This window comes from Leucopleurus acutus (genome assembly GCF_964270905.1).
Source record: "Leucopleurus acutus genome assembly, chromosome: 13".
Taxonomy (NCBI): Eukaryota; Metazoa; Chordata; class Mammalia; order Artiodactyla; family Delphinidae; genus Leucopleurus; species Leucopleurus acutus.
Window position 1 is genome coordinate 1,353,172 of NC_139155.1, and position 24,262 is coordinate 1,377,433.

The 24,262-nt window shown below is 57.3% G+C and overlaps 1 protein-coding gene across 1 annotated transcript in view; it reads right to left on the reverse strand.

Annotated features, from left to right (window-relative positions):
• CTDP1 (CTD phosphatase subunit 1) overlaps positions 1-24,262 on the reverse strand; it is a 40,929-nt gene that overhangs the window by 15,439 nt on the left and 1,228 nt on the right. The window contains exons 2-11 of the mRNA XM_082853327.1: positions 19,493-19,576; positions 18,742-18,835; positions 17,235-17,363; positions 15,668-15,818; positions 12,732-12,822; positions 10,676-10,842; positions 8,842-9,825; positions 8,394-8,535; positions 7,608-7,811; positions 1,296-1,458 (exon numbers count right to left, since the gene is read on the reverse strand). Of these exons, the coding sequence (XP_082709453.1) occupies positions 1,296-1,458; positions 7,608-7,811; positions 8,394-8,535; positions 8,842-9,825; positions 10,676-10,842; positions 12,732-12,822; positions 15,668-15,818; positions 17,235-17,363; positions 18,742-18,835; positions 19,493-19,576 (2,209 nt within the window). The remainder of the gene's footprint in view (positions 1-1,295; positions 1,459-7,607; positions 7,812-8,393; positions 8,536-8,841; positions 9,826-10,675; positions 10,843-12,731; positions 12,823-15,667; positions 15,819-17,234; positions 17,364-18,741; positions 18,836-19,492; positions 19,577-24,262) is intronic.

Consider the following 24,262-nt stretch of genomic DNA (forward strand, 5'->3'; position numbering starts at 1 on the left):
CCGCCCACCTGGGAGGACTGGGGCGAGGGGGTGGGCAGGAGGAGAGAAGTGCGTGTCCAGCTGTCCCCTGCCAACCCCCAGCAGGAAGCGTCCCTCACGTAGAACAAGGAACATCCTTGATCAAGAAGACAGGCTCACGGTTAAAAAAATTCTTCTAGGAGAAAACATTTTTATGAACAAAACCCAGCAGTGTACTGGCTAAATGCTCAAAAAGGCAGAAAACGAACGGCAAACAGAGAAATTCGGCACATCTGAAAGCAGGTTTAAGCGTCACGGGATAAATTATCATCTGAAGATGATGGTGTGAGTTGCTGGTAGGATTCTATACTGAATATAACATTCTTCTGCTACCGCTGGAAGTAAGCTGAAATGCATCTCTCCTCAGGGCTCTCCCTGGCGTCCGCGGTGGTCCGAGGACGACTTCTGTCTGCACAGTACGAGTGGCTGAGTGGCTGCGGGAGCTGTCTGTCTCTAAGACGCAGATCCGAGGGCCGGAGGAGTGTCGGTCCTGATCCGGGCCCGGCTCCGTTTAGTGGGACGTGAGGTGTGGTGTCCACAACGGTGCCTGCGTAGAACAGCAGCCCCAGAGCCATGCTGCCCAAGCCACCTTCCACAGGCTGGGGCCTTCTCTGAGGGGCCTGACCTAGGATGGACGAGGGGCACACAGGCCCTGGGGCAGGCACGGGACACAGGGCGAGAGGGACAAAGGGCGGGCTTACAGGTGCTCCCACTGCTTCCCTCGTGGGCCAGAGACAAACAGCTGACTTGCAAAATTATCTACAGTTTAGCTTTGTTCTGGTCCTAAGGAGAATCCCCTCTGTATTTAATCTTCACTTCAAAAGGGATTCTGGGTCCTATTAACATTATTCCCACAATTAAGCATTTGGAAGAAAAACACCACTTCTACCCACGTTGCCCGACACCTGTTAGTGGTGTGACAGCCAATTCCCTGTCACGATCTGGGTGTGCAACCTGAGAGGGCAGAGGGCGTCTCGACCTGGGTCCTGAGGACGCGGGGGCCGCCCGGGCACTGAAGGCTGCTTGGCGGCTCCCCTGGCGCCCACCCACTCGACGCCAGGAGCCCCCTTAGTAGCGACAACGCCAGACACCGCCGTGGGCCCCGGGGTGGAAGGGGGAGGTCAGGCCCGTCGGTGCAGAAACCTGCCTTCTATGTTGCCAGTACACCAACTGGTCACTTCCGGCTGTCGTCACCTCCTCCCCCACACGTCCCTGGAGACCAGAAGGCCAGGTGAGGCCACGCGCGAGGCGTGTGCTGCGGCCGGGCCGGGGCTCACCTCTTTATCCATACTCTCTAAGTCCTCCTTACACAGCGTGTACAGTGGCATGGTCTCCGACATGCTGGGCTGCCGCTTCCTTCTAGAAGGACCAGGCTGCTCTCCATCTTGATTGGCTGGCAAGTCTTCACCAAACAGCTGCTGGTGATGTGGCTGGACCGCTCTGAAAGGAATTTCACAGGCCCCATATGAGGAAAGTTGGTCTGAAGTCACCTTTCCAGCCCTGAATCAGATTCCCGATTCTCGGGATAGGTAAAGACACAGACACAGACACAGACACACACACACACACACACACACACACACGATATCTCAGCTGTGGAAACACACGCTGTCTCGTGGACGGTACCTACTCAGGCTTGATATGGGTTTGTTTATGAAACCAAATCCCTGAGTCCAGCCAGGCTGTGGGCCGGTCAGGCTCGCCCTTCTTCGGGCTAAAAGTGAACACTTAGCTCCTCCCATCAACAAACCGCACTGTCCAAGCATCCGCCTGGCGGGACTCATTTGAGAACAAAGGGCAAAGGTGCAGAGAGACGGTGAACACTCGCTCAGAAACCAGCCGCAGTGCCATTTATGCTCCAAGTAAGATCAAGCAGCTGTAAGACTGCGAGAAACCAACCATTTCTGTATCATCCGGCTACAAAGTAGAGATAACGTGATAGAGAATTGAAGACACAGAGTGCCCTGGGTCGTAGTGAAAGTCTGTCTGTCCACAGAGGACAGGAACATGCAGGGTCATGTGTGTGGTTTTATTAAACTATTAAACATCAACACTGCATGAGGAACCAACCTTCTGTTCCCAGAACGCTTCTGTCCTGGAGCCAAGCCCCAGGCTGGCGTGACAGTGACTGTCCTCTGAGCTACCCTCCGTTCCACCTGGAACAGACCCCAGAGCACCCCTGTCCCCCGCACACGCTCTCATCCCGTGTCAGGTTCCCAACACGGGTCAGTGCCCATGACGGCCTCAGAACTTAAGGGGCTTTGTGAAGCGGGCGGCCGTGCCTTCCTCTGGAGCTGGCCGTGGGCACCTCACGGCCACCAGGAAACTGAAGACGACGTAGCAAAACCTTGTTACTCTGAAGAAAAGTGGTGGTAATAATAAGTCTGAATCACAAAACTGAAAGGAAGCAACTGTACTGGGCTAACCACATACTACCTGATGTGGTTAAGATCTCTGACCCAGAAACATGAAGGACCATCTAGAAACCGCTGGCCCCTGCTTCTTCCGAAGTCAGACTCTGTCCCCAGCCTCTCGACGGCCCGTCCGCCTCCACGTATCCATGCGGCTTAAGAGCTTCCTGTCCTGTCTTCTGACCTGGGCATCAGGATGCACTTCAGCCCACACCCACTTACCGTCACCCCACCACCCAGAGCTCCTCTTACGAATATGGAAAACGGCAGAAGTACCTTTTTACTAGCACAGCCTCCCTTCAGACCCAGAATGGGGAAGGTGAGAACACGTGCACCCCCTACGGAAGGCTCATGGGCCCAGGGGCTGACTGGTCCTCAAGGCAGTGGGGTGTGGGCTCAGCCTGAGCTGCGCACAAGCACCTAAAAAGGCAGGATGTTCTTCCACGTGGAAGATGCTGAAAATCGGCCACCACGCTGGGGGCTCCTGAGAACCCCCTCAAGGCAGTCGCAAGATCCTCCCTCTTCTAGAGACACACCGGGCGAGGCCAGAACTCCCTCCCGCATCCCCACCGGATGGCAGGTCACACCAGGTGGACCAGGAGGCAGGTGGGAACCCCGTCTTCCGCTAAGCCAGAGAGATTTGCAGAAATGCAGGCGAGCCGCCCTCCTCATTACATTTCTTTTGGATTTGGAGCAGAGCTGTTCTTCGTTAAAACAGTGTTAACGGGCAGTGGTTTATTGCTTTTTTGAGATGAATGAGAAGCGAGTCCTTCAAAGGCGCCTCCGTTTTGCTTTCTGACCTGGTGAACACCAGGCTACAAAGCCCCCAGGACGGACAGCTGGAGGGCCAGCTCGCAGCCCCCGCCGCCTGCTCGCGCGTCTCCCCCCGGACGGAGCAGCGTCCCTGTGGCTTCAGAATCGGCTCCGCACGGACAGCCCGAGCCCCAGGCCCCACGGTGGCTTCTCTGGCGCTTCCCGCTGCTCATCCCGGGAACCGGCAACTGGACACGCCCACGGGCAGGCCCGGCTCACGACAGCTGCAGCCGCCAGCACAGGACTGGACAGCAACCCCGCCTGCTGCCTCCCCTCGCCCCACCGCGCGGGGGCGTCACGGAGCCGGCGGCAGAGTCACTGGCAGAGCAGGGGTTTCTCACTTGGAGGGAGCTCCTGATCAGTTTTCTTTCTATGGGTCATGCTTCCGCTGTCAAGTGTGTGGACTCTGCCTGGTCCGAGATCCCAGTTCTACATTTTCTAAGCAGGTCCGTGACGCGCTGCAGTGTCAGTGGAGCCCACCCACCTGCAAAAACCAGGAGGCGTCAGACTGTCGTGGACTCCGCGCCAAGGCTGCCTGGCAGTAACAGTGACCCCAGGCCGGCGTCAGCGGAGGCCAAGTGGGACCCTGGACTTTTTTTGCCGCTGCCCGGCAGGGGTGAGGAGGTGTCTTACAAGTTCTGCTGCGGGAGCACGGCCTGTGAAAGCCAGCTAAACAGAAGGTTTCAGCAAGGTCCAGACTCTCAGAAAGAGACCTGTCTCCAGGTTTCAACTGAAAACCACCTGTCACACCAAGAGCCAGGAAGATCTCCAACTCACTGAAAAAAGACAATCAGGAGATGTCAACTGAGGTGACAGAAATGACAGAACTGTCTGACAAAGATTCCAAAGTATCCTCAATAAAAAGAAATGCTTCAATAAGCAATTACAAGCACGCTTGAAATAAATGAAAGAAACAAAGAGCCTCAGGAACGAAACAGAAGATAAAGAGAAGAACCAAATGGAAATTCTAGAAGTGAAAACAAACAAAAACATGCTTTAGGTGGGCTCAGTGTCGCGACGGAGAGGACAGAGGGAAGGAAATCTGAATCTGAAGACACCCTAGAAAGTACTCCATGTAAACGACAGAAAACAGACTGAGAGGAAAAACGCACACAGCCTCAGGCCCACGTGACGACAGTGAGAGTCCCCGATCATGTCACTGCTGGTGCCCCAGAAGGAGAGGAGAAACACGCAGAGCTGAAAAAGTACTTGAAGAATAATGGCCGGAAACAATGCCCCAAATTTGGCAAAAACGACGTGAAACTTCCAGATTCGAGACTCTTAAGTGAATCCGCAACAGGATAAACGCCCACATCCATATTAAGACACATCACCGTCAAATCTGCAATTCAAGACAAGGAAAAAAATCTCGAGAGCAGTGAGAGAAATGCTACTCCAGTTACAAGGGAAATACGACTCAAGTAACACGCCAAAGAAGAAAAACTGCGCGAGCCTGAGGTCAACACAGATAAAGCGATGAAGAAATTCAACAGCCATTCACGGTGAAACACAGGGAAGACGGGAGGAATCCAAGGAGGAGCAGCTACAGAAGCTCGCAGCCGACACCACGTGTGACGGTGCGAGGCTCAACGTTTCCCTCCTCAGACTAGGAAAAAGGCCAAAATGCCCACCAACCACTGGAAGAGACAGAGAACCCAGGAACGGACCCACGGGAATACGGTCCCCTGAGTCCAACAAAGGTGCAGAACAAGCCCATGGAGGAAAGAGGGCCTTGCCCACAAACGGCCCCACCCTCAGACCTCTCACGTTAGGCCAAAACTCACTCGAAACAGACCACGGACTTCAATACAATACGTGAAACTACCAGGATCCAGGCCAGGCAGGGTCCACAGACCTGACACCGAAGCATGACTCACGGAAAGACAACCAGTCAGAGAATCTCCCCCAAACGGGAAACGTCTGTTCTGCCAACGACTCTGTAAGAGGGTGGAAGGCATCCTCAGAGCACGAGAAGCTTCCACAAGGCTCGCAACTGACGCAGGACAAGGACCCGAGACGCCCTAAGGGCCTCGAATGCACGGGCAGGCGACGGAACATCTCACTGAGGAGACTCCACAGGGGCAAAGGGCCGAGAGAAAGGGTGAGCATGAAACCACACGTCCCACACCCTCAGGGAGGCTCAAATGGAAACGGGGGCACCAGATGCAGAGAAACGATGTCCCCCACCCGCTGGTGGGGACGTAAAAGGTACCACCACTGCAGAAAAAAACTGGACGGCTTCTTGTAAAACTAAACACACTCACTGTACAACTCAGCAGTCCCACTCCTGGGCGCTGATTCAGGAGAAACAGAGACGTACACAGACGTTTACAACAGCAGCGGCCGTATCAGTAACATTCCAGAGCTGGACACGCCCCAGAAGACCTTTGGCGGGTGAACGTCACAGAAGCCGCGGCACCTCTTTCCACGAAACACTCCTCAGCAGCGGACGAAACACTCCTCAGCAGTGGACGTGGCCACATCGGGGCAGAATCTCCAGGGAACTGTGCTGAGTGGAGCTGCACACCCTGTGATTCCACTCACTCCGTGTTTTCGGGATGACGGGAGTACAGGGACAGAGACAGACCAGTGGTGGCCGGGTTAGGCTTGGGGGTGGGGCTGGGAGGGCTGGAGATGGGCTGGGGGGCCCTGGTGGGGCTGGATGCTACGTCTGGACCAGGCCAGAGCTGGCGTCCCGGCTCGAGACTGGCTGCGCCCTACGGCCAGTTCTGTGAGATGACATCAATGGGGGCAGCGGGTTGACGGTCCCTGGGATCTGTTACTTCTGACAACTGCCTGTGAGTCTACGATTGTCTCAAAATAAAACCACTACTGAAGAAAACAACACGTTCACAACTTATAGCACACGACAAACAAAGGGTAAATGAAAAGGAATTCGGAATCGCAGAGGCTGTCCGTGCAGGGAGATACATTTCAGTGCACGATGTCGGGAAGCCCGGGACCACTCGCGGCCCGCTGTCTCCGTGAGGGGTGCTGCCCCCCGCCCTGCACCTCTCACCCTCAGACACACCCGAGGTCGTCGCCTGTGGGAGGCCCACTTTGGGCCTCACCGGAGAGAGAGGGCGGCCGTGCGCCTTGAGACCGATCAAGGAGGAAGGAGAGGGAGGGGCCGGTCCTGCCGGGCGGGACACAAATCCCAACACATCTTTGGCAAAGTAACAAACAACTGCCCCCGTTTATTAAAGTCAAGGACATCCACGACCTTTAACCTAGTGACCCTGCTCTGGAAGTAACTCCACGGGAGTACAGGCAGCACAGAGATCACAACGCACCTTCTCAAGTAATTAGATATCATGTTGTCGGAAGAAAATCAGAGCTTAATCAGCGACGATGCTTTCAGAACAAAATAATCCACCAACAAATAGCCCAACTGAAACTGGCCTAAACCCCGGGCGTCTGTCCACATCTGGAGCCCAGCCGCAGGGTCAACTGACACCCCGCTGGCCTCCAGGGGCCCCGCATCCACATCCACTCTGCTGGCGTCAACCGGGCTCATGTCGGCCCCCGCGGCCTGTTGCCGAGGCCAGAGGGTAGGGAATCGGGTGAGTCCCCGCCCCCTGCAGCGAGCACTCCGGTGGAGCCACGCGGCCAGCGCAGGCCTGCCAGGCCACCAGAGCAGGAGAAATCCACCGCCACACGTGGGCCGCTAACAGCAAAGGTGGCTCTCGGCATGGGCTCGGGGCTCCAGAAAGGAGGGGACCCGGAAGCAAGACCACGTGCGTTCAGCAGAAGCACAAGCGTTTCAAGGCAGTGGCCACTCCTCAAAAACAAAGCAAAGCTTCAGGTCCCTCACTTACACCGCGGAGAGCTAAGGTGTCTACAGGGTGCTCTGTAAGGTCCCCAACTCAGCTGATTTCCAGTCAACAGGCAGAAAGGAAACAGACACCCGTGGAGACACGTGTGGAAACCACTGGCCACGCCCCCTCCGGGCAGTGCCTTCCTCCCCGACCTGGGTCTCTCTCTACGTTCCTATTTACCAACTGCCACGGCCACCAGTGTGACCTGTGACCTGAGGGCCGGGGCTACAGAGCAGAGCTGCTCCCAACTGGCCCTTCTGGGGGTGGCAGCGGGGACGGACCCGAAGGGCAAGGCAGGAGGATCAGGTCCAGCCGCCTGAGGCCACCCCTTGGCACCGAGCAAAGGTGGGGCGTTTGCAGGTCCAGGCTGAGCCACGGACTCGTCTGCCCCAGTCCCGGGACCCGAGACAGGACGGAAGAACATGCAGAAAGGCCTGACGTGGGCATGGGTGAGGACTGTGCCCCTGGCCCGACCCCATAGGCACCCCACTCTGCTGCCTGCTGGCTAAGCCCTGCGAGGACACCTCTGCGTGCGGGGCGTGCGTACCTGAAGGAGGAGAGCTCCGCGTGCACCGGCAGGGAGCCGGGGGGCCCAGGGCCCGCAGCACCCTGGCGGATGAGCTTGCCCGTGCTGGCGTCGTAGATCCGAACTTCAGGGCCAGGCGGGGCCTTGGGATGCACGGGTGTTGGATGAAACAGGGTGGTTGGAAGCAGGCCCTGCCTGTCGGGAAAGGCGGCCGGGCCGTCCTCCCTGGGGGGGAGGCGAGAACGAGGGCGGTGAGGAGAGGCCGGAACAGATCGGGACCCCCCGCGCCTCCCTTCCGCCGGGACTGTGAATCCGTGCGTGAAGTCGTGGTTCTCCGTTAAGCCTGGGGTTCGACCTCGGCTGTGACACAAGGCCCCTTGGAGAGCGCGGGCTGCACCGCTGTCTCTCTGACACTGTTTCCAGCTTCACCTCTAAACACAGCACCCGCTCTGATGGAGCCGGTGCGCTGTCCGTGCTGCCTGGCTCTGCCCACGGGCCCTCTGCACCCATCCCTCGTCCTGGCCACCCCATCCCTCCACGCTGGACTCTGTAAAGACCCTGTGACTCGATGGGACCACGTCCCAGCTGTGAAAGAAACAGCCGCAAGCTAGGATTCGCTGCTTAAAGCTGACTTGTGTCTCAGGAGAAGCACTTCCGCTTCTCCTCCAGGTGACACTGGTCAGAGGTACTCTTTGTGACAGTCTGCGTGGCGGGGGCGGCGGCGTCTCCTGAGCGGGAGCAGTGGCTGTGTGGGCTCCAGTGCGGACCCTCCCTCTGAGCCACCAGCCGCCCCCCGCGGGCGCCCACCTCTGGGATTTGGCCGGGTCACCACGTAGCGGGAACAGCCGCTCCTCCACCTTGTCCCAGCGCTCCAGGCAGCTCCACAGCCAGTCGGGGTTGACCACGTGCAGCTGCCCGGAATCCTGGGCCTGGCGCACCTTCTCCGTGCCTGCGGGCACATGCACTCTGCTCGGAGCCGCCGCGGGCCACTGGTCTGCCGTCAGGGCTTGGGGCGGCGGGGACAGCAGGGGCCCTGGAGGGAACAGCCCTCAGAGCAGGGCCCACCGTGTGATGGCTTCTCAAGGGCCCCGCTTCTCTATATCGGCACCCATCCCAGAGCCTCGAGCCCAGGGCCTCGGGGAGCAGTGACACCTGGGTGCCCCCGCAGTGCGGACCGTGGAGGCAGCCGGTTCGGAGGGGGAGCCGGAGTCCCACCCGGAGGCGGTCGGGGCCGGGGCAGGAGGGCGTGACTCACCGGCCCGCGCGGCGATCAGGTGGGTGGCCCGGTCGGGGTTGCCGGGCTCCAGCACCAGCTGGGTGACGATCCTGGCGCCCAGGGCCGTGGCGTGGTAGTGCTCCCGCGTCTTCTCGATGGGGAAGTTTGTGGGGTGCAGCCCGCTGAAGATGATTGCGACGTCGGCCAGCACCCTGCTGCGCAGCTCGGGGACAATCTTCCGGATGTCGGGGGCGTCCTGGGTCTCCCCGCGGAGAAAGCAGTCATACCTGGCATAGTAGGTGGCATGCACGCGGGCGAGGATCTCCTCCAGGTGGACCAGGTGGTCGTCGGCGTCGGCGTCCTCCTCCTCCTCCTCCTCCTCCGCGCTCTGGTCCAGGGACTCGCCCACCGTGATGCCTGACTGCTCGCTGTTCTGGGACTCTGTCTCGGCCTCCCTCCTGTCGGCACAGCCGCCGCCCAGCCCGCAGAGGCCGTCCCGCTCGCCCTCCCCCTGCACGGCCGCCTGGACGCCGGGCCCGGGCTCCACGCACGGACTGGCGCCCGAGGCGCCGCCCTGGGCCACGATGTCCCCAGCATGGCGGGTGGCCGCAGGCTTTCTCCGGGTCCTCTTCTCCCCACTCTCCCCATCAGAGGGGATGGGGGACGGCCGGCCCTCGGACTCGCTGTTGCTCCCGCTGTCACTGGGGACATCTGGGTCCGGGTCAGGGCCCACCGGACCCAGCACGGGCCTCTTCTCTGGCGGCGTCCGCCCGTGCTGCTGGGTGCCCGCCAGGGGCCCCCGGCCGTCAGCAGAGGGGGCGCAGGCGGCGGGCCGAGCGCCCCTCTCCTCCTCCTGCCCGGGACAGGGCCAGCCCCCCCGAGGGCCTGCGCCCCCGTTGAGCTCCCGCGTGGGCTTCCCGAGGCCGTTGCTCTGCTCGACCCCAGACACCTGCCTTCCTTCCTCGGGATCCTTGACGGATGGAGGCTGCTCCGTGGCGTCGGCACCTTTAGGAGAAGGACTGACTGCACGTGTGCATGAGAGACAAGGTGACCGTCACCTAACATTTAAGAGGAAACCCCCTGTGGAAACAAACTCCATCCACCTGCCCCCAGCTGCTAGCTGGAGGGACCTCTGGCCAGGGAGGGCGCCCTCAGCCGGGAAGGGCTGGAGGGCGAGTATCTCAGGTTTGCGGGCCTCGCCCGGCCACCTTGTTTGGGGTTCCACAGTGGTACGAGATGTGCAGAACATGCTTGGTTCCCAGGCTGTGGCCAGATCGGGCCCAGCTCGAGCTGTGCTGGGCAGCCTCACCCCCGAGGGTGCCCTGGGGTCTCACTCCCCTGCCTCCACCTCAAAGTTCTACTTTAGTGACTACAGCAATAACTGTAGGCCTCAAAATGGATTATTTAAAAGCTAAAGATCATCAGAAACACTTCAAACCAAAACTTTAAAATTTTTTCAGACTCTGGGTTCCAGCTCGCCTGGGAGGTTCCCCGCAGGCTCTGGGCCGGGGCCCGGCACCAACCGCCCACGGGCTGGAGCCTCACACACCAAACTCCCAGTGTCACGCTTGTCTTTCAAGGAAAGCCGGGATGAAAGGTAGTATTCAGATGCATTAAATTAAATAGTATTCTTTAATCTTTACTCAACGGGAAAAATGTTTAGGCTGGTACTAGTAAAAGAAAAAAACAAAACCCAAACTGAAACCAAATAATACCACGTTTTTCAGCATAATATAAATAAACCCCACAATCTCTATGACTACTGAAATATAAATAAATGACCCAAACCAAACTGAATCCTCAATTAACAGCAGCCACAACAGAGACAGGACAGAGCCGGTGCTATCTGACAGCCAGGAGGGGCCACACCCACCTCTCCTCCTCGCCTGGGGCTCCCGGGACCCGGATGGGGCATTGATGTCACCTATGCCCTGGAAGTACACGTATTTCTTCACAGTTATCAGGTTGGGGGCAAACTTCCACACGTCTTCTCGGTCATCGATGATGCAAACCATGGAGTCCCCACAAGGAAAAAGATTTCTAGAAGTAAAAATGCGTCGGAAGTACTAGCACAATCTATAAAAGGTCATCATCGATCGAATGTCAAGACCATCTTTTATATGAAACCAGCAGAGAGCATATTAATCAGAACCAGATGCAAACTGCACTGAAGGGCTTTTGTTTAGCTCACATTTAAAAAAGTTTCCAGAGAAAGTTATACTAAGATAGTTACACTTTTCTCCAGTGTCTGACACTCCTTAAGGCAGGAGTCATGGCAAATTCTTCAAAGGGCCAGAGAGTGAAGGGTTTACTGTTTGGGGCCATGGAAAGCCCTCACCCAGGGGAAGCTGGCACAGACCAATGGGCCTGGCCACATCCCAACACGGCTTTATTTACAAACACGTGTACTCGGCCTGTGCCAGCGAGAGCTCTCAGTTACAGGCAGGAGGGCAAGGCCTTACTCAAATCTTGGCTGGGGCACCTACACGATGCCAAGTCCAAAAAGCGACTGTTGTATTCCCGAAAGCTATGAGGATGTATGGGTGGAGGAAGATGTTAACAAGGGTCCAAAAAGCCACCTTATGGACACAGGCCTGCTCTGTGGTCTTTTCACTTGATTTCTGCCCACAACACTTAGATTCAGACAGACAGGCGCAAGGATGCAAAATTCAGAAGGATGAGTGCTTCCTGCCTGTTTTCTAGGATCGAGAAACAAACCCGGAGAAACGCATGTCATTGTTCAGGTTCTCTAGCTGTTACTAAAGGCTACAACTAGTCAGAAAAAAACGTTCACGTGTCCAGAATTGTCTTCGGTGAGTCTGTTTTCCACAGGCAAAGCATAAGCGGTAGCTAAGATGACCTACAGTTAATGCCTTTAGCACATTTAATTCCAGACGAGGGAGGTGAAAACCACACCAAATCGAGACCGGGGACCAGAGCCAAGCGCCGCCCCTGGAGCTGCCATGGAGCCCCTCCCCTCTGACACGCTCAGCCTCGGGTAGGTTTTCCCCCGAACCAGTCATCACACCCTCCCTCAATTTCCTTCGTCCTCGAACCTGCTCGTCCGGATGCCTAACCAGTAAACACGAGAACTGTTTCTGAAACAAGTACTCTGATTCTCTTCTTGCATCCCATAGACGTGAACAGGTCTCAGTCTGTGTGGATACCCAAATCTGAAACACGAAATGTTAGCTAAGGGTGGCCAATGCCAGCCAAAAGGCCACTGGGGCCACAGCTGTTACTGTCCAAGTCTTAAGAATCAACGGCCATGAAGAAAGTGATACCTGACACAGGACACAATGCGGGGAGGCGACCTTTCTGGGTAGCAGTGGGGAAATTCCTTGTAGAGTGAGCAGGAAATTCCCAAGAATATAAATCAGCTCTCAGGGAGGGATGGGAGGGAGCCCTGGTGTAAGAGCACACAGACCTGGATCGGGAGGGGCACACGGGGACGGAAGGACGTGGAAACAGGCCGAGCGCCAGTGCAGAGTAGCACGACTTAGGATTTGATAACTGACTGTACGCTGCACAGCACGCAGGTCTTAAGGAAACAGAAGTCCGAGGTGCCAACACCCCCTAAAACTCCCGACTAGGCCAAACAGCCCCCTCACCCTCTGGGGAGGCTCTGGGAGCTGGGTCGCCCAGACTATCTCTCCACGCATCCCCCAGGCCCTGGTCTCACTCCTCCCCCGACACCCATGTCACCCCGGGCTCTGGCCCGAGTGCCCCAGGAGCCACCATTGCCTGGACATTCAAGGAGAGCAGGGAAGGGAGGGGTCTGGTTAGAAGACAGCGGACTCGCTACATGCCAGAAAGTGGACGCTGGTAACTGGGAGAATAAATACAGAACGATTGGGCTGATGCTCGGAACGCAGCCTTTACGACGGAAACTGAACGGCGACCTCAGATGCGCACAGCCAGGTACATACCTAAGGTTCCCCGTTTTGGAAAACGGGTCAATACATTCGTCCCTCGATAATATTCGATGTGAAAAAAGCTTCTTCTCAGGATCTAAGAAGCCTTTGAAAAGAAAACAGGACAAGGTCACGTGTCTGCGATGCGCTGACATCCCTTCCTACGTGTGGTGATGTGCAGAACAGAGCACCAGCATCGAGCACTTTCCTCTTCCAGGTGAGACCGTCACCCTCTTACACCCTCGTACAGCTCCTTCCCTCTGATCTTTTTTTTTTTTTTTGCAGTACGTGGGCCTCTCACTGTTGTGGCCTCTCCCGTTGCGGAGCACAGGCTCCGGACGCGCAGGCTCAGCGGCCATGGCTCACGGGCCCAGCCGCTCCGCGGCATGTGGCATCTTCCCGGACCGGGGCACGAACCCGTGTCCCCTGCATCAGCAGGCGGACTCTCAACCACTGCGCCACCAGGGAAGCCCTCCTTCCCTCTAATCTTAATGCAGGTAGGGGCTTTGGTCCAGGAAATGTTGACTGAATCTCACATCACCTGGAATCTTGCTGGGACAGCAGACGGGATGAACAAAGTTCAGTGTTACCCGGAAGCTCAGAGCCGCGGGCAATTAGCACCACGTCTGCCCACCTCGCAGGGGACTGGGAGTGGCATCAGGGAGGAGCCCGTCGCCGACAGAAGTGGCGCCAAACAGGAGTTCACGTGCTGGTTTGGCTTTGTCTCCCTGACCTTCGTGTTCGCAAAGCAAAGGGGAGGGCAGGGTGTTCGGGCAGCACTCCTAAACTCACACCGTGACAGGAGAACCCGTGTTTCCTCAAGCCTTTCTTTACATGGACGAGGAGGCACCTTCATAACCTTGCGTGCGTCCTCTCCCACACGGCCCGCCCACAGCCGCCTCCCTCTGTGACAGGACCCTTGACATTGCAGGTTTGACACCCACGCCTTACTGTTTCCTACTACTGACGGAGACGGACGCGTCACCGGTCGCTAGGCCTGCAGCCCGAGGTCCTCCTCCGGGCGGAGCCGTGTGCCCCTCCTGAGGGCCCCTGTGCAGCGGGGCGGCAGCCGCCCGGTGCTCAGGGCCTTGAGGTCACTGAGTCGTCAGTGCTTCATCGACAGGCAACGCCCACCTCGCAGGAGAAACACACACTACCGTTCTACTATGTAAAGAACTTGTGTGAACGCTGCAGCCTCTCAGTGGCTAAATCTAAAACACTGAGTATCAGAGCCTCTACAACAAATGAAAAGCACGCGAAGCGCTTAACATTTCTGCCCCAACGGAAGCGTTTCTATCCTCGCTACACTGAAAGTACACATTTTGTGAAAACAGTAAAGTTGACAGGAAGAGGAAGTTACGAAAACCATCCCTGTTAAAACCACTGTCAGGCCTCCGCACGTGTGCCTCTGCTTGTCATCTGCGAATGATCAGACTGACACGGCCAGTCAGCCGACTCCTTCCAGCGAAAAGCGCTGTGGCCACTAAGCTCAAATCCACGTGCCCCCGAAGGCCTCGCAGCTCCCAGAGCTATGTGGGGCACCAGTCCTGGGGGCCACGTGCTTCCTCCCGGGCTCTCTCTGCAGGTGAACCGTGGTCGCTCTCAACGCCCTCACTGGGGTGGCCGAACCACCTCGGGGCCCCTGGTCGAGGTGCTGCTTGGAGGGTCTCTGTACCCACTGTCGCTGGGATACTGCCTGCGGTTTCCTCGTGATGGCCTCGTCTGGACTTGCTGCAACTTGGGATTCTACGGCACACGGCGCAGCCTGAGACGGGGCAAACCCTGTTCTTAGGAACCTCAGGAAGCGGTGATGGCCACGGGCCCTGGGGGGGGAGCAGGGCGGCAGGCTGAGCAGGGATGCCCCCCCGGGACCTTCCCTGGTGCTCTCCGTGCCTCACTAACTGACACCTAGCAAGGCCAGGTTCCAGAGGTGACGGCCGCAAGGAGAAGCCTGAGGCCCGCACCTGAAGACATCACTTGCTATTCCCACGTGGGGTGTGGCTTACTCAGCGGTGTGAGAACTCTGCAAAGGAGTTGCGTCAGTCTCCAAAGCACGCTCCTGCGGAGCCGCAGAGCAGCCATACGCTGAAGGTGAACACGCTGAACGTTAGTTACGAGATGGGTTAACTAATGACGCTGCCGCTGTGTTTGTGACTAACATTTCCTACAGAGGCAGCAAATGTTAAAGGGGAATTTAAAATGTATTTCTCCACTGACAAGACCAAGAGCCATCTGCAAAGGCGTTTGCATTTAAAAGTACTTAGTTTAACGTACCTGTAACTAATCCTTAGGAGCTGTGACATACTGCGGGTGCCAATGTCCAATGATGGGCCCCAGTGGGCTAGAGCCCAAATGTGCCTACGCAGGGGAAGCTGGTGCCCTTCACCCCGTCCCCGGCCAGAGCTGGGGGCCAGGGGGCTCCGGTGTCCATGCACGAGAGCAGCCAGCACAGAACCGCAAGCCCGAACTAGGACAGCAAGTTAATACATCATCACGCTGCTCCCTTCCAAGTTAGAGAGACTGTTCTGTCTGCGCCGAAAGTGCTAACTGCAGACAAACACAAGCAACACGGCTCCAGAGCTATTTCCAAACGGATTAACATTTTTTAACAGAACCCTCATAGCGAGAGTTTCTACTTTTCCACGTATGTGTGGTCCTGACCAACTTCCAAAGTGGCCCGTGGTGTGCAGCTGACCGGAGTGATGGCAGCCTGCCCTCTGCACTGGAGTGCGTCTGTCACGGCCCGTGGGCCCGGCAGAGCAGGGAGGTTCTCGTCCGCCTGCAGCCTGTGGACCGACTTAACTGGGCCCCCACCTGCCAGCTGGGAGACTGAAACTGAGTTTGGGAGACCTTCCTGATCTTTCCCCTTCATCTTCAAGAAACATCGAGAAAAAGAGAGAAGCCAAACATGAAGTGTCCAGTGCGGGGACTGAGCCCCGCGGCCCGCTCACCTGCGATCGTGTGTGCGTACAGCCGGCTGCCGAACGTGAAGACGTGGAGCTCGTACAGCTTGGCGATCTTCTCCAGGAACCCCTTGCAGTGCGGACGCAGACGGGTGTGCAGCATCGGTTCGCCCCGGCCCAGCTGGAAGTGGAATATGCCCTGCAGAGAACAGGCCCAGTCAGGGGGCGGGAGCCGCCGTGAAGGCTTGGCCCTGCGGCTGACATGTGACACGTGACAGCTGCACGGTCACCGGCGGGGGCTGACGTGCAGTGAACCACGCCCACTCCACAGAAACGCTCTCCTTTCTCACGCTCTATGGCGGAGGGGGGCTCCACCTTCCCTGCTGCGGTAACCACCTATGGTAAGCGCCCAGGACAAGCAAGGAGCTACCCAGAACGACCAGGTGCTGCGGACCGCTTAGGACCCACCTCCAGGGGCTACTGACAGTGTCTCCCAGAGCTAGGTGAACACAAACCAAGGGTCCCACATCACTCAGTCTAACTCATGGACGGTTTAAGGTGCAACTTTACTACCGTACAAATGAAACACAGAAGCTGAAACAGTATTCGCAGACATCTTTAGGAGACAGACAACCTGCTTATACGTGATTAACGTGCACGCACGTCCACTCTCCTTAGGGAGTTAAACTTTGATCCTTTCAATCCTCTTTGTCATTCATTTTCTCAGTAGTAATAAACTAAAAAGAAAGGAAACAACCTGAGGCCTAGTTAATTTTTTGCTAGCTCTAAATTCGTCACACCCCTCATGATGGGGCTGTTCTGGTAAAGCATCTGGGAGTGTGAAATGGTATAAAACACCTTCCACCATACTCAACAGCTAAAACGTCCAGAAGCTACAATAGAAACATCCTTAAAATCCCAAGTTAGGATCTCCGAGGTTAAGGATTCAACATGCCTCTCTGGCTGTCGCCAGCAGGTGTCCTGTGGGTCTGGAGTTGGGGGCGAGGCGGGGGGTTGCCATGCGTCCTGATGCTGTCTGGGGGTCCAGAGGGGCCTGGCCAGTGGGCAGGTGTGGGCAGAGGCACAGGGAAGCCCCCAGCAGCAGTTGAGCGCCGTCCACACGGCCCCGAGGACACCCTCCTGCCACACAAGCTGAGAACGGGAGTGGCGTAACCGTGCAAACTCTTATGCAAGGAGTGAAAAGGCCCGGCTTCGCAGGCAGAACGAGCCCGAGTGGCTGCGGTGCTCGCGGCAGCCATGCCCTCAAGCTCTGCCCCCCAGCCTGAGTGCAGCGGTCGTGATGCAGGAAACCCCCGAGACGCCTGCCAATCGTGGACGTCACACAAAGAGCGTCTTACAGAAGAGCCCACGACATCAAAGACTAACTGAAAAGCACACGCTGTTCTGCGGGTGAGGGACTCGGCACCAGCGCTCACCAGCTACTCACCGTCCTCCGCACCGTGGCCGAGAGCTTCCGGAGCAGAGCGCCCTGCGCCTGCACGCTTACTGAGCTGGGGGCCCGCGCCCCTTCACACGGAGCTTGCACCCAAGCTTCTCAGGCCTGCGCGTGTCGCTGAATGAGCTGCCCACCCCCCCGGCCCCCGGAGGGGCTCACCTTGTTGGACATCTGCGGGCAATGCTGCTCCGTCGTGTGGATCAAGGTCTGGTCCAAGTCCACCATGAGCACTAGTTTTCTGTTCCGATGCAGTCGCTGCTGGTCTTCCCTTCCTAGCTTTTCAGCTTGCTAGTTAAAACGGAAAAAGAGAGACGACAAAGCAAGTACATGTGGGTCCAAAACAAAACTCGGTCTTATGAGAAAACAGAAGAGGAAGCCGAGGGGTTCACGGCCCCACACGCCTCGCCCGCCTCGCTCGCAAGCCTAGCGGCCTGCGGACTAGGCCCCAGTGCCAGTCCTGCGTGGTCCAACCCTCTTGAAGCCACTCCGACTTGTGACTGCTTTTCATTAAACAGGCAGACCGGTGAACGGGGGCTGAGAAGGAAGTGGCTGCGTCTATACAGACTCAGCCGAAGGCTCTGGAGCCGCTCAGGGCAAGCGACCGGCAGAGCTGAGACAAGCAGTGAGCCGAGCGTGGGGCGGAGGGGATCCCGCCGTCCACTCCTGAAGCGGCTCACGCAGGACGGGCGCGGGTTAGTCCTTCACAGCAGAAACGACGGGGGGCGCCTTCTTCTCCTTCTATCCTCAAACTTCCTTGTTTTGTCTTAAACATACACTTATGTATTTGTATTTGTTTAAATTTCAGCAATTCAGAAAATCCAGAATCACGTACCTCGCACTTTGTCTTTCCCATGAAAGACAAAGTAGGTACACATCATTTAAAAGCACACACCTGACAAAATCATAACACTGAAGACAGCTTTTACCTACTACCTGCAAGAACGCAGAGCTCCGAGACTGCCTTGCGGTAAGACAAGAAGCCAGTTGTTACGGAGCCCCGTGAGGTGGGCACCGTGCCTAGTGCCCGGTCCTGGTGACGCTCACTCACCCCCCCGTGTGGACCCTGGCCCAGGTGTCAGGAGGCCTCTGACCAACATGGCAATGTACAAAAAGCAACCTTTTTCTTTCTAGACATCTCTCCAGCACTCGCACGTCTCTGCACATGAAAGCACAGCACCGGGCCCTCACCCTCCACCCCACGTCCACGCAGCCAGCGCTGATCAGACCTGACACCTCCCCCGTCCTGCTCGGCCCCCTGCTCCCCGGGCAGGAGCCCTCGAGATGCCCTCCCCTCACCCCTGCTCACGATGGGCCCGGGCTCTGCACTTCCCCCTCGGCTCTCTTCCCACCGCAGCTCTCCAAGCCCAGGGTCCGGCTGCAGCACCCTGGAGAGCTGCCGACCCAACGCAGCCCCGCGGAGCAGTGCTGCCTGCAGGCGGGATCGCTTGGGGAAGGAGGAGGAAGGGGTGCAGCCCTCACCCGCGGGCAGGCCACATGCGCCACATAAACCACCCGTCCACCGCGGGCACACTGGGAACACAGGGACGGCGACGACAGAGCTGGTGTCTTCTCCTGTCGCTCCTGACACTAAGAGTGGCCCACAGATGCGCTCACGGCTCTCAGGAACCGTCTTCCCAAACGCTGCCCCTGTCAGGGGTACACTTACCTCGGAGCTCACCATTAGCTCGGGGACGCTGTGCACCATCGACACGGTGGCCGTGGACAGCGGCACCTGCGGCCTCCCATTCTTACTCTGCAGCCTGCGAAGCGAGAAGGGGCTGCTGAAGCGACACCTGCAGCTCATTAACTTACGCGGAAATTTTAGCTCAGGCTTTAGCTGATGAGTCCTGCGGGCTTAGTGCTGAAATTTGCCCCACTGTCTGAAAACAGACAGGAAAACCAAGGAAAAAATTAAGTAAGCGTCACACTCACAGAGTTCCCTTTGAAAATAAAGATGGTCCCACTGAAACACAGAGGCCCAGAGCGTGAAAGTACAGAACAGTCCACACTGCTCTACACGTACAAACGGGGTAAGCCACTCAACAGTGGTGGCAAACTAGCGCAGGCTGCGAGATGGGGGCCTGGAGGTTGTGAAATGCCGGCTGCGTCCAGGGATGGCCGGTCCCAGTGCGGAAGCGCGGTTCACTCAGCGGGGATGCGAAGGCAAATCCCAACCCACCAGCTGTTTCCTACCACACCTGGGGTGGGCGGCAGACATGCTTTAGTGCTTCCAGAGCTCAAAGAAGTCAAACCAGAGAGGAAGCGGACTGACTCACGCTACGTGCGGGCCGACGAAGGGCAGCGGAGACAGATCCTCCAACCCGAGCCCCTCAGGCGACCTGTCCCTCCACGCTCACACCCACCGCCCTCGGGCTCCAGGGGGAACGGTGTCCCACTCTCAAGCTGCCAGAACTTACTGGGTCAGGTCTTGGCCACACTCGGCGCACAGGCCCTTCATGACGACAGGGTGGCTGCATCCTTCTAATTGCACCAGAACCGCCCTAGAATCGGGGGTGAAAACGGTCACAAGTTAGCAAGAACTAAAATCTCTTGCCTTATCCAACTCCTCTAGAAAGAGCATCTGAGTGGGCACAAAGGCACCTGGATTCTGGTACCGGTTCTCCCGGCGACTCTTGCATAACTTTAACTCCACATCACCCTCCAGGGCTGCCGTTTCTCTGGCTATAAAATGAAGGACTTTTTCATCTATGATGAAACACCTGTGCCCCGTGCCAGTGTCGTGAGGGAGGCCCTGCTGGGCGTTTGCCCACAAAGCAAAGACCCTCTCTGAGGCCCAGCGGCCTTCTGGTCGGTGCCCCACACGTGAGGGTGGACGGCTCTGCACCCCTCCCTCCTCACCCGTTTCTGTCCTAAAGGCTCTGGACTGCAAATGGTTTTCACGGGCAGACAGAGCTGCCAAATGGGGGGCAAAACCAGGGAAGCGACACCCCTCCTCTGAGCAGGGCCTCCTTCCTCCCCGCCCTTCCGGCCCCGTTGCTCATCATGACCAGCCACTCGGTGCCCTGGGCCAGGACGGCCCCCTCCCCCGACCCCGGTGCGGGGCGGGGTGGGCACACCAGGCCCCGCCGGCCTGGCCTCTCTCCCACCCTCAACACCGTCTCAACCTCTCCCTGAAACGGCCCCCCTCGCCCCGATCCTAGACAAACCGGAGCGGCGGACGAGGGGCTGCCCTGAGCACACCCGGCTCCTCCCTCAACCTTGCCCTTCTGGTGGCACCTGCTCCAGGTCCCGCCCGCCTTGGCCCCTGGTGATCCGGCACCCAGGGGAGCCCTGCCCTGGCTGGCCTTCTCCACGTGTGGCCCCTCAGCCCCCCACGTCCACCCAAATCCCTCCACGAGGCGCCCACGACCCCTTCACCCAGCAGCGCCTCCAGGTCTCTTCCGCCCGCGGCCTGGTGGGGTCTCTGCTTTCCCAGCTCTCACGGCACCTCGGCCGCATGCGGGCCATGCCCTGGGTTCCAGGGTGAGGTCACTGCCGGGCCGCAGCTGGTCCTCCCTGCCCGGTCAGTTCTGGGGGGCGTTCACTGCTGACACGGGGCACCCACCTTCCCAGACCTCTCCCCGCCGGGACCCTTCCCAGCCAGCCCTGCTCTCCTGCGCCCGAGGGGAAGAACAGGGCCCTGGAAGCATCTGCGACGGCACGGTGGAGCCAGCAAGGGGACCAGAGGCGCTCTGCTCCGCTCAAAGGCGCGTCTCAGACAGCTGCTCACGGGCCAGTGGTGCGTGTGGGCCCTTTGGCACCTGGTGAAAAGTCTGCCGCTCACCTCCGGGGCCGCTGGCGGCAGGTGTTTGAGAAACAGTAACTGGCTCATCCACCAGCCCAGGAGGCTTACATACGCTGAGGCTGCTTCCACTTTGGTTACAGGCTCCACCGACCTGCTGCCTTGTGACAACGTGCAGGCCACACGAACACCAGTGACCCCAGAGCTCCTGGGCCAGGAGCGATGACCTGGGGCTCAGCCTCCACACACCGCTCCTCTGGTAGGCACACTGGTGGAGTGAAACTTACGGGGTACAGCAGCTCAGAAACGCTTGGCCCAAATTAAAAGGAGGGGAAACAGACTTGACAGTCACCCGTCCGTATCCGCAGGGGATTGGTTCCAGGACCTCGCAGGTATCAGAATCTGAGGATGCTCAAGTCCGCATATAAAATGGCCTAGCGGGCTTCCCTGGTGGTGCGGTGGTTGGGAGTCCGCCTGCCGATGCAGGGGACGCGGGTTTGTGCCCCGGTCCGGGAAGATCCCACGTGCCGCAGAGCGGCTGGGCCTGTGAGCCATGGCCGCTGAGCCCGCGCGTCCGGAGCCTGTGCTCCGCAACGGGAGAGGCCACAACAGTGAGAGGCCCGCATACCGCCAAAAAAAAAAAAAAAAAAAGGCCTAGTATTTGCATATAACCTACATGCACCCTCCTGTGTACATTAAATCACCTCTCAGTTACCTATGATACCCAACACGATGCCAACGCTATGTAAATAATTGCTGGTATGTGGCAAATGACAAGTTTTGCTTTTTGGAACTTTCTGAACTTCCCCCCCACCCCCCAAATGTTTCGATCCAAGCTGGCTGAATACACAGATGCGGAACCTGTGGTGTGGAGGGCGGACTGTACTTCCTGTCAATTACTAGATCACTCGGAACTGCTCTCCAGGGCCAGAGCTGAGTATGACACTGTCTATCCCAAATGACTTCTGCATCAGATAAAATGACAAGAGAGAGGGAAAGGGAATTAGATAGGAGCACAGCAGCAACGTCCTTTTTGGCACAAGTTGTTTCCTCCTCCAGCTTTGCAGACACTGCTCGAGGCCGGGTGAAACACGCCGAGTGGGCTGTGTTCTACCCTAATCCTCCACACGGCCAAGGGACTGATGCACTGTGAACTCTAAAAACAAGCCGCAGAATGCCAGGCCAGTCACCCATAAAGGTCAGCTTTCCTGGTTCGTTCCTGGAGAAAATCCATAGGATAACCATCAAATGCAATTCCTAAACAAGTTATTTTCCCCAAAACACACAAGTATCAAACTCTAATTTTTTTGTACTCATTAGCTTTTGTGTCTGCTCCAATAGGAAGGTCAGAGAGCACAGGGTGTATCAGAAAGGGCAGTGCCAGGGAGCTGGGCCCCAGCACGCTGCTCCCTGGAGCAGTCACTGTCAGGTGTTGGGTCTGGGCAGGGCTTACAGGTTAGGAGGGCTACGGGATCTCTTCTAAGTGCTAAACCTCTGAGTACTGAAGAATATTGGAGGAAAAGAGACTATTTTGTGCACCCAGATTGGGGTTTCTAAATGCCATTCTCCATTAAAAGAAAGCAGGATTTCTTGGAGAAATGGCTGACTCCAGGGCTGGGGATGGGAGTGCAGAAGCCATCTGTGTCAGAAAACAGGACCATGCTCTACGTTAACGGGACCTGGAAGGGCGCCCGCTTCCACACCCAGGACAGCTTGAGCATTAAGGCAAGTCATCGGAATGGACCATAAGCCACTGAATAAAATAAGAACCCCTGAATCCACACTGAAAAATCAGTTGTTCTTACAGAGGAAAACGAAGCAAGAAATAAAGCAGAAACGATGAAATTAAGAACATCGGCACTGTACAACCCTGATAAAAACAGCAGGTTCAGACAGGCACAGATCAAGCTGGCTGGATGTCGATGGAAGAGGCAAAGGCGCACCTACACAGCCTCCTCCCATGTCGGTCCTTATCCATCACCACACTTGTTTCCTGATTACTTTATGCATATATTTTCCTTTCCTTTGGAGACATCAATGTACCCGAGTGAATTGAAAAAAAGCAGACAGGTGAGGGGGAAAGACATCATCAGGTACACAATTAACAGACTTACTCTCTGGCAGGCAGTGCCTTGTCAGAAAATTTTCAAATCAGAATAATTTCAATCCACATATATATTACGAAGACAGAAACAGACTCTCATTCTATCTGCTTCCCCCCAGGGGGACGCTCTGGATGAAACGCAGCCTAAGGAGAGAGCAGTGCAGAGGAAGCCCTGGCAAAGCCTCAGCAGGTACAGTGTTGTTTTATCAAAACCTCCTGGGACCTCAGCCCCTTCCTCTGTCTCAGTCAGAATAGCTCCCGTTCTCCCCGACAGCACGAAGCACTACAAAAACGTGCAATCCCGTTACAGATCACAACAGTATCTACTGATTATTTCCACTACACCCAGAGGCAGGACTTCTACGTTCCTGCAACTGTTCACTGCCTGAGAACAACCTCTGACGTGGTCAGGATGAGTCCTGCAGAGGACAGTGCAGATGGAGACAAGGACAACTCCAGCCAGGTGGGCCCGGCGCTGCGCTGGTGCTCTCCTCCCCCACACACCTGCCTTCCAGGAGAAATGCTACCACTCTTCAGGTCCTCAAAAAGCCCCACGATGAACCACTGCAGTAAGATACCCCAAGACCTGAAACACCAAAAACACACCAAAAAGAGAATTACTCACAGCGGGGAGCCTGTCACTCTATCAGCTACTGGGCTGATTGGTTACATGACCTCACTGGGTTACTCTGCTCTATCTGCAGGACTGGCTGTCCTGATCCATGCATGCACGTGAGTCTCACTAACTGCTGTGACCAGTAACTGGCCCGTCTGGGCCTTGGTGGCCTTTTCCATGAAGAGGAACAGAACCACATGAAGAAGACGTCTTTCCCTCAGGGTTTTTCTACACAGTGATACAGCAGCATCAGGGTGCACCTCCATCGTTTAGCTGGCAGGTTTACAGGCTCATTATGGACCAACCAATGGTCAGGTAAGACCTGACTTCAAAGTAACGCTGACAGTGTGCCACACACACACAGCACAGCGAGCCCCTGTCCCCTAAAGGAGGCCAGGCAGACAGCTCTGGTGGCGGATGCACTCAGTGGGCAGGGGCAGGCATCTGAGCAGAAGGCTGAGGGCCTGGCTCCCCACCAAAGACGAGACGAGAGGAGAGGAGAGGAAAGGGTGCGGGATGAGACTCCCAGGATTGCCAGGGAGGCCAGTTCTATCCTGGTCACCCACTGCTGTGTGGACTAGGCAGAAGATGCTCCAAAGCCAGAGGGGCAACTAGAGCCACGGGGAGAGGAGCAGGGACTGATGCCCCCCCACCCCCGGGGAGGGCCAGGGTGGGCAGAAAGGGAACTGAGCACCCAGGGCACTGAGGTCCCCACAGAGGAGAGC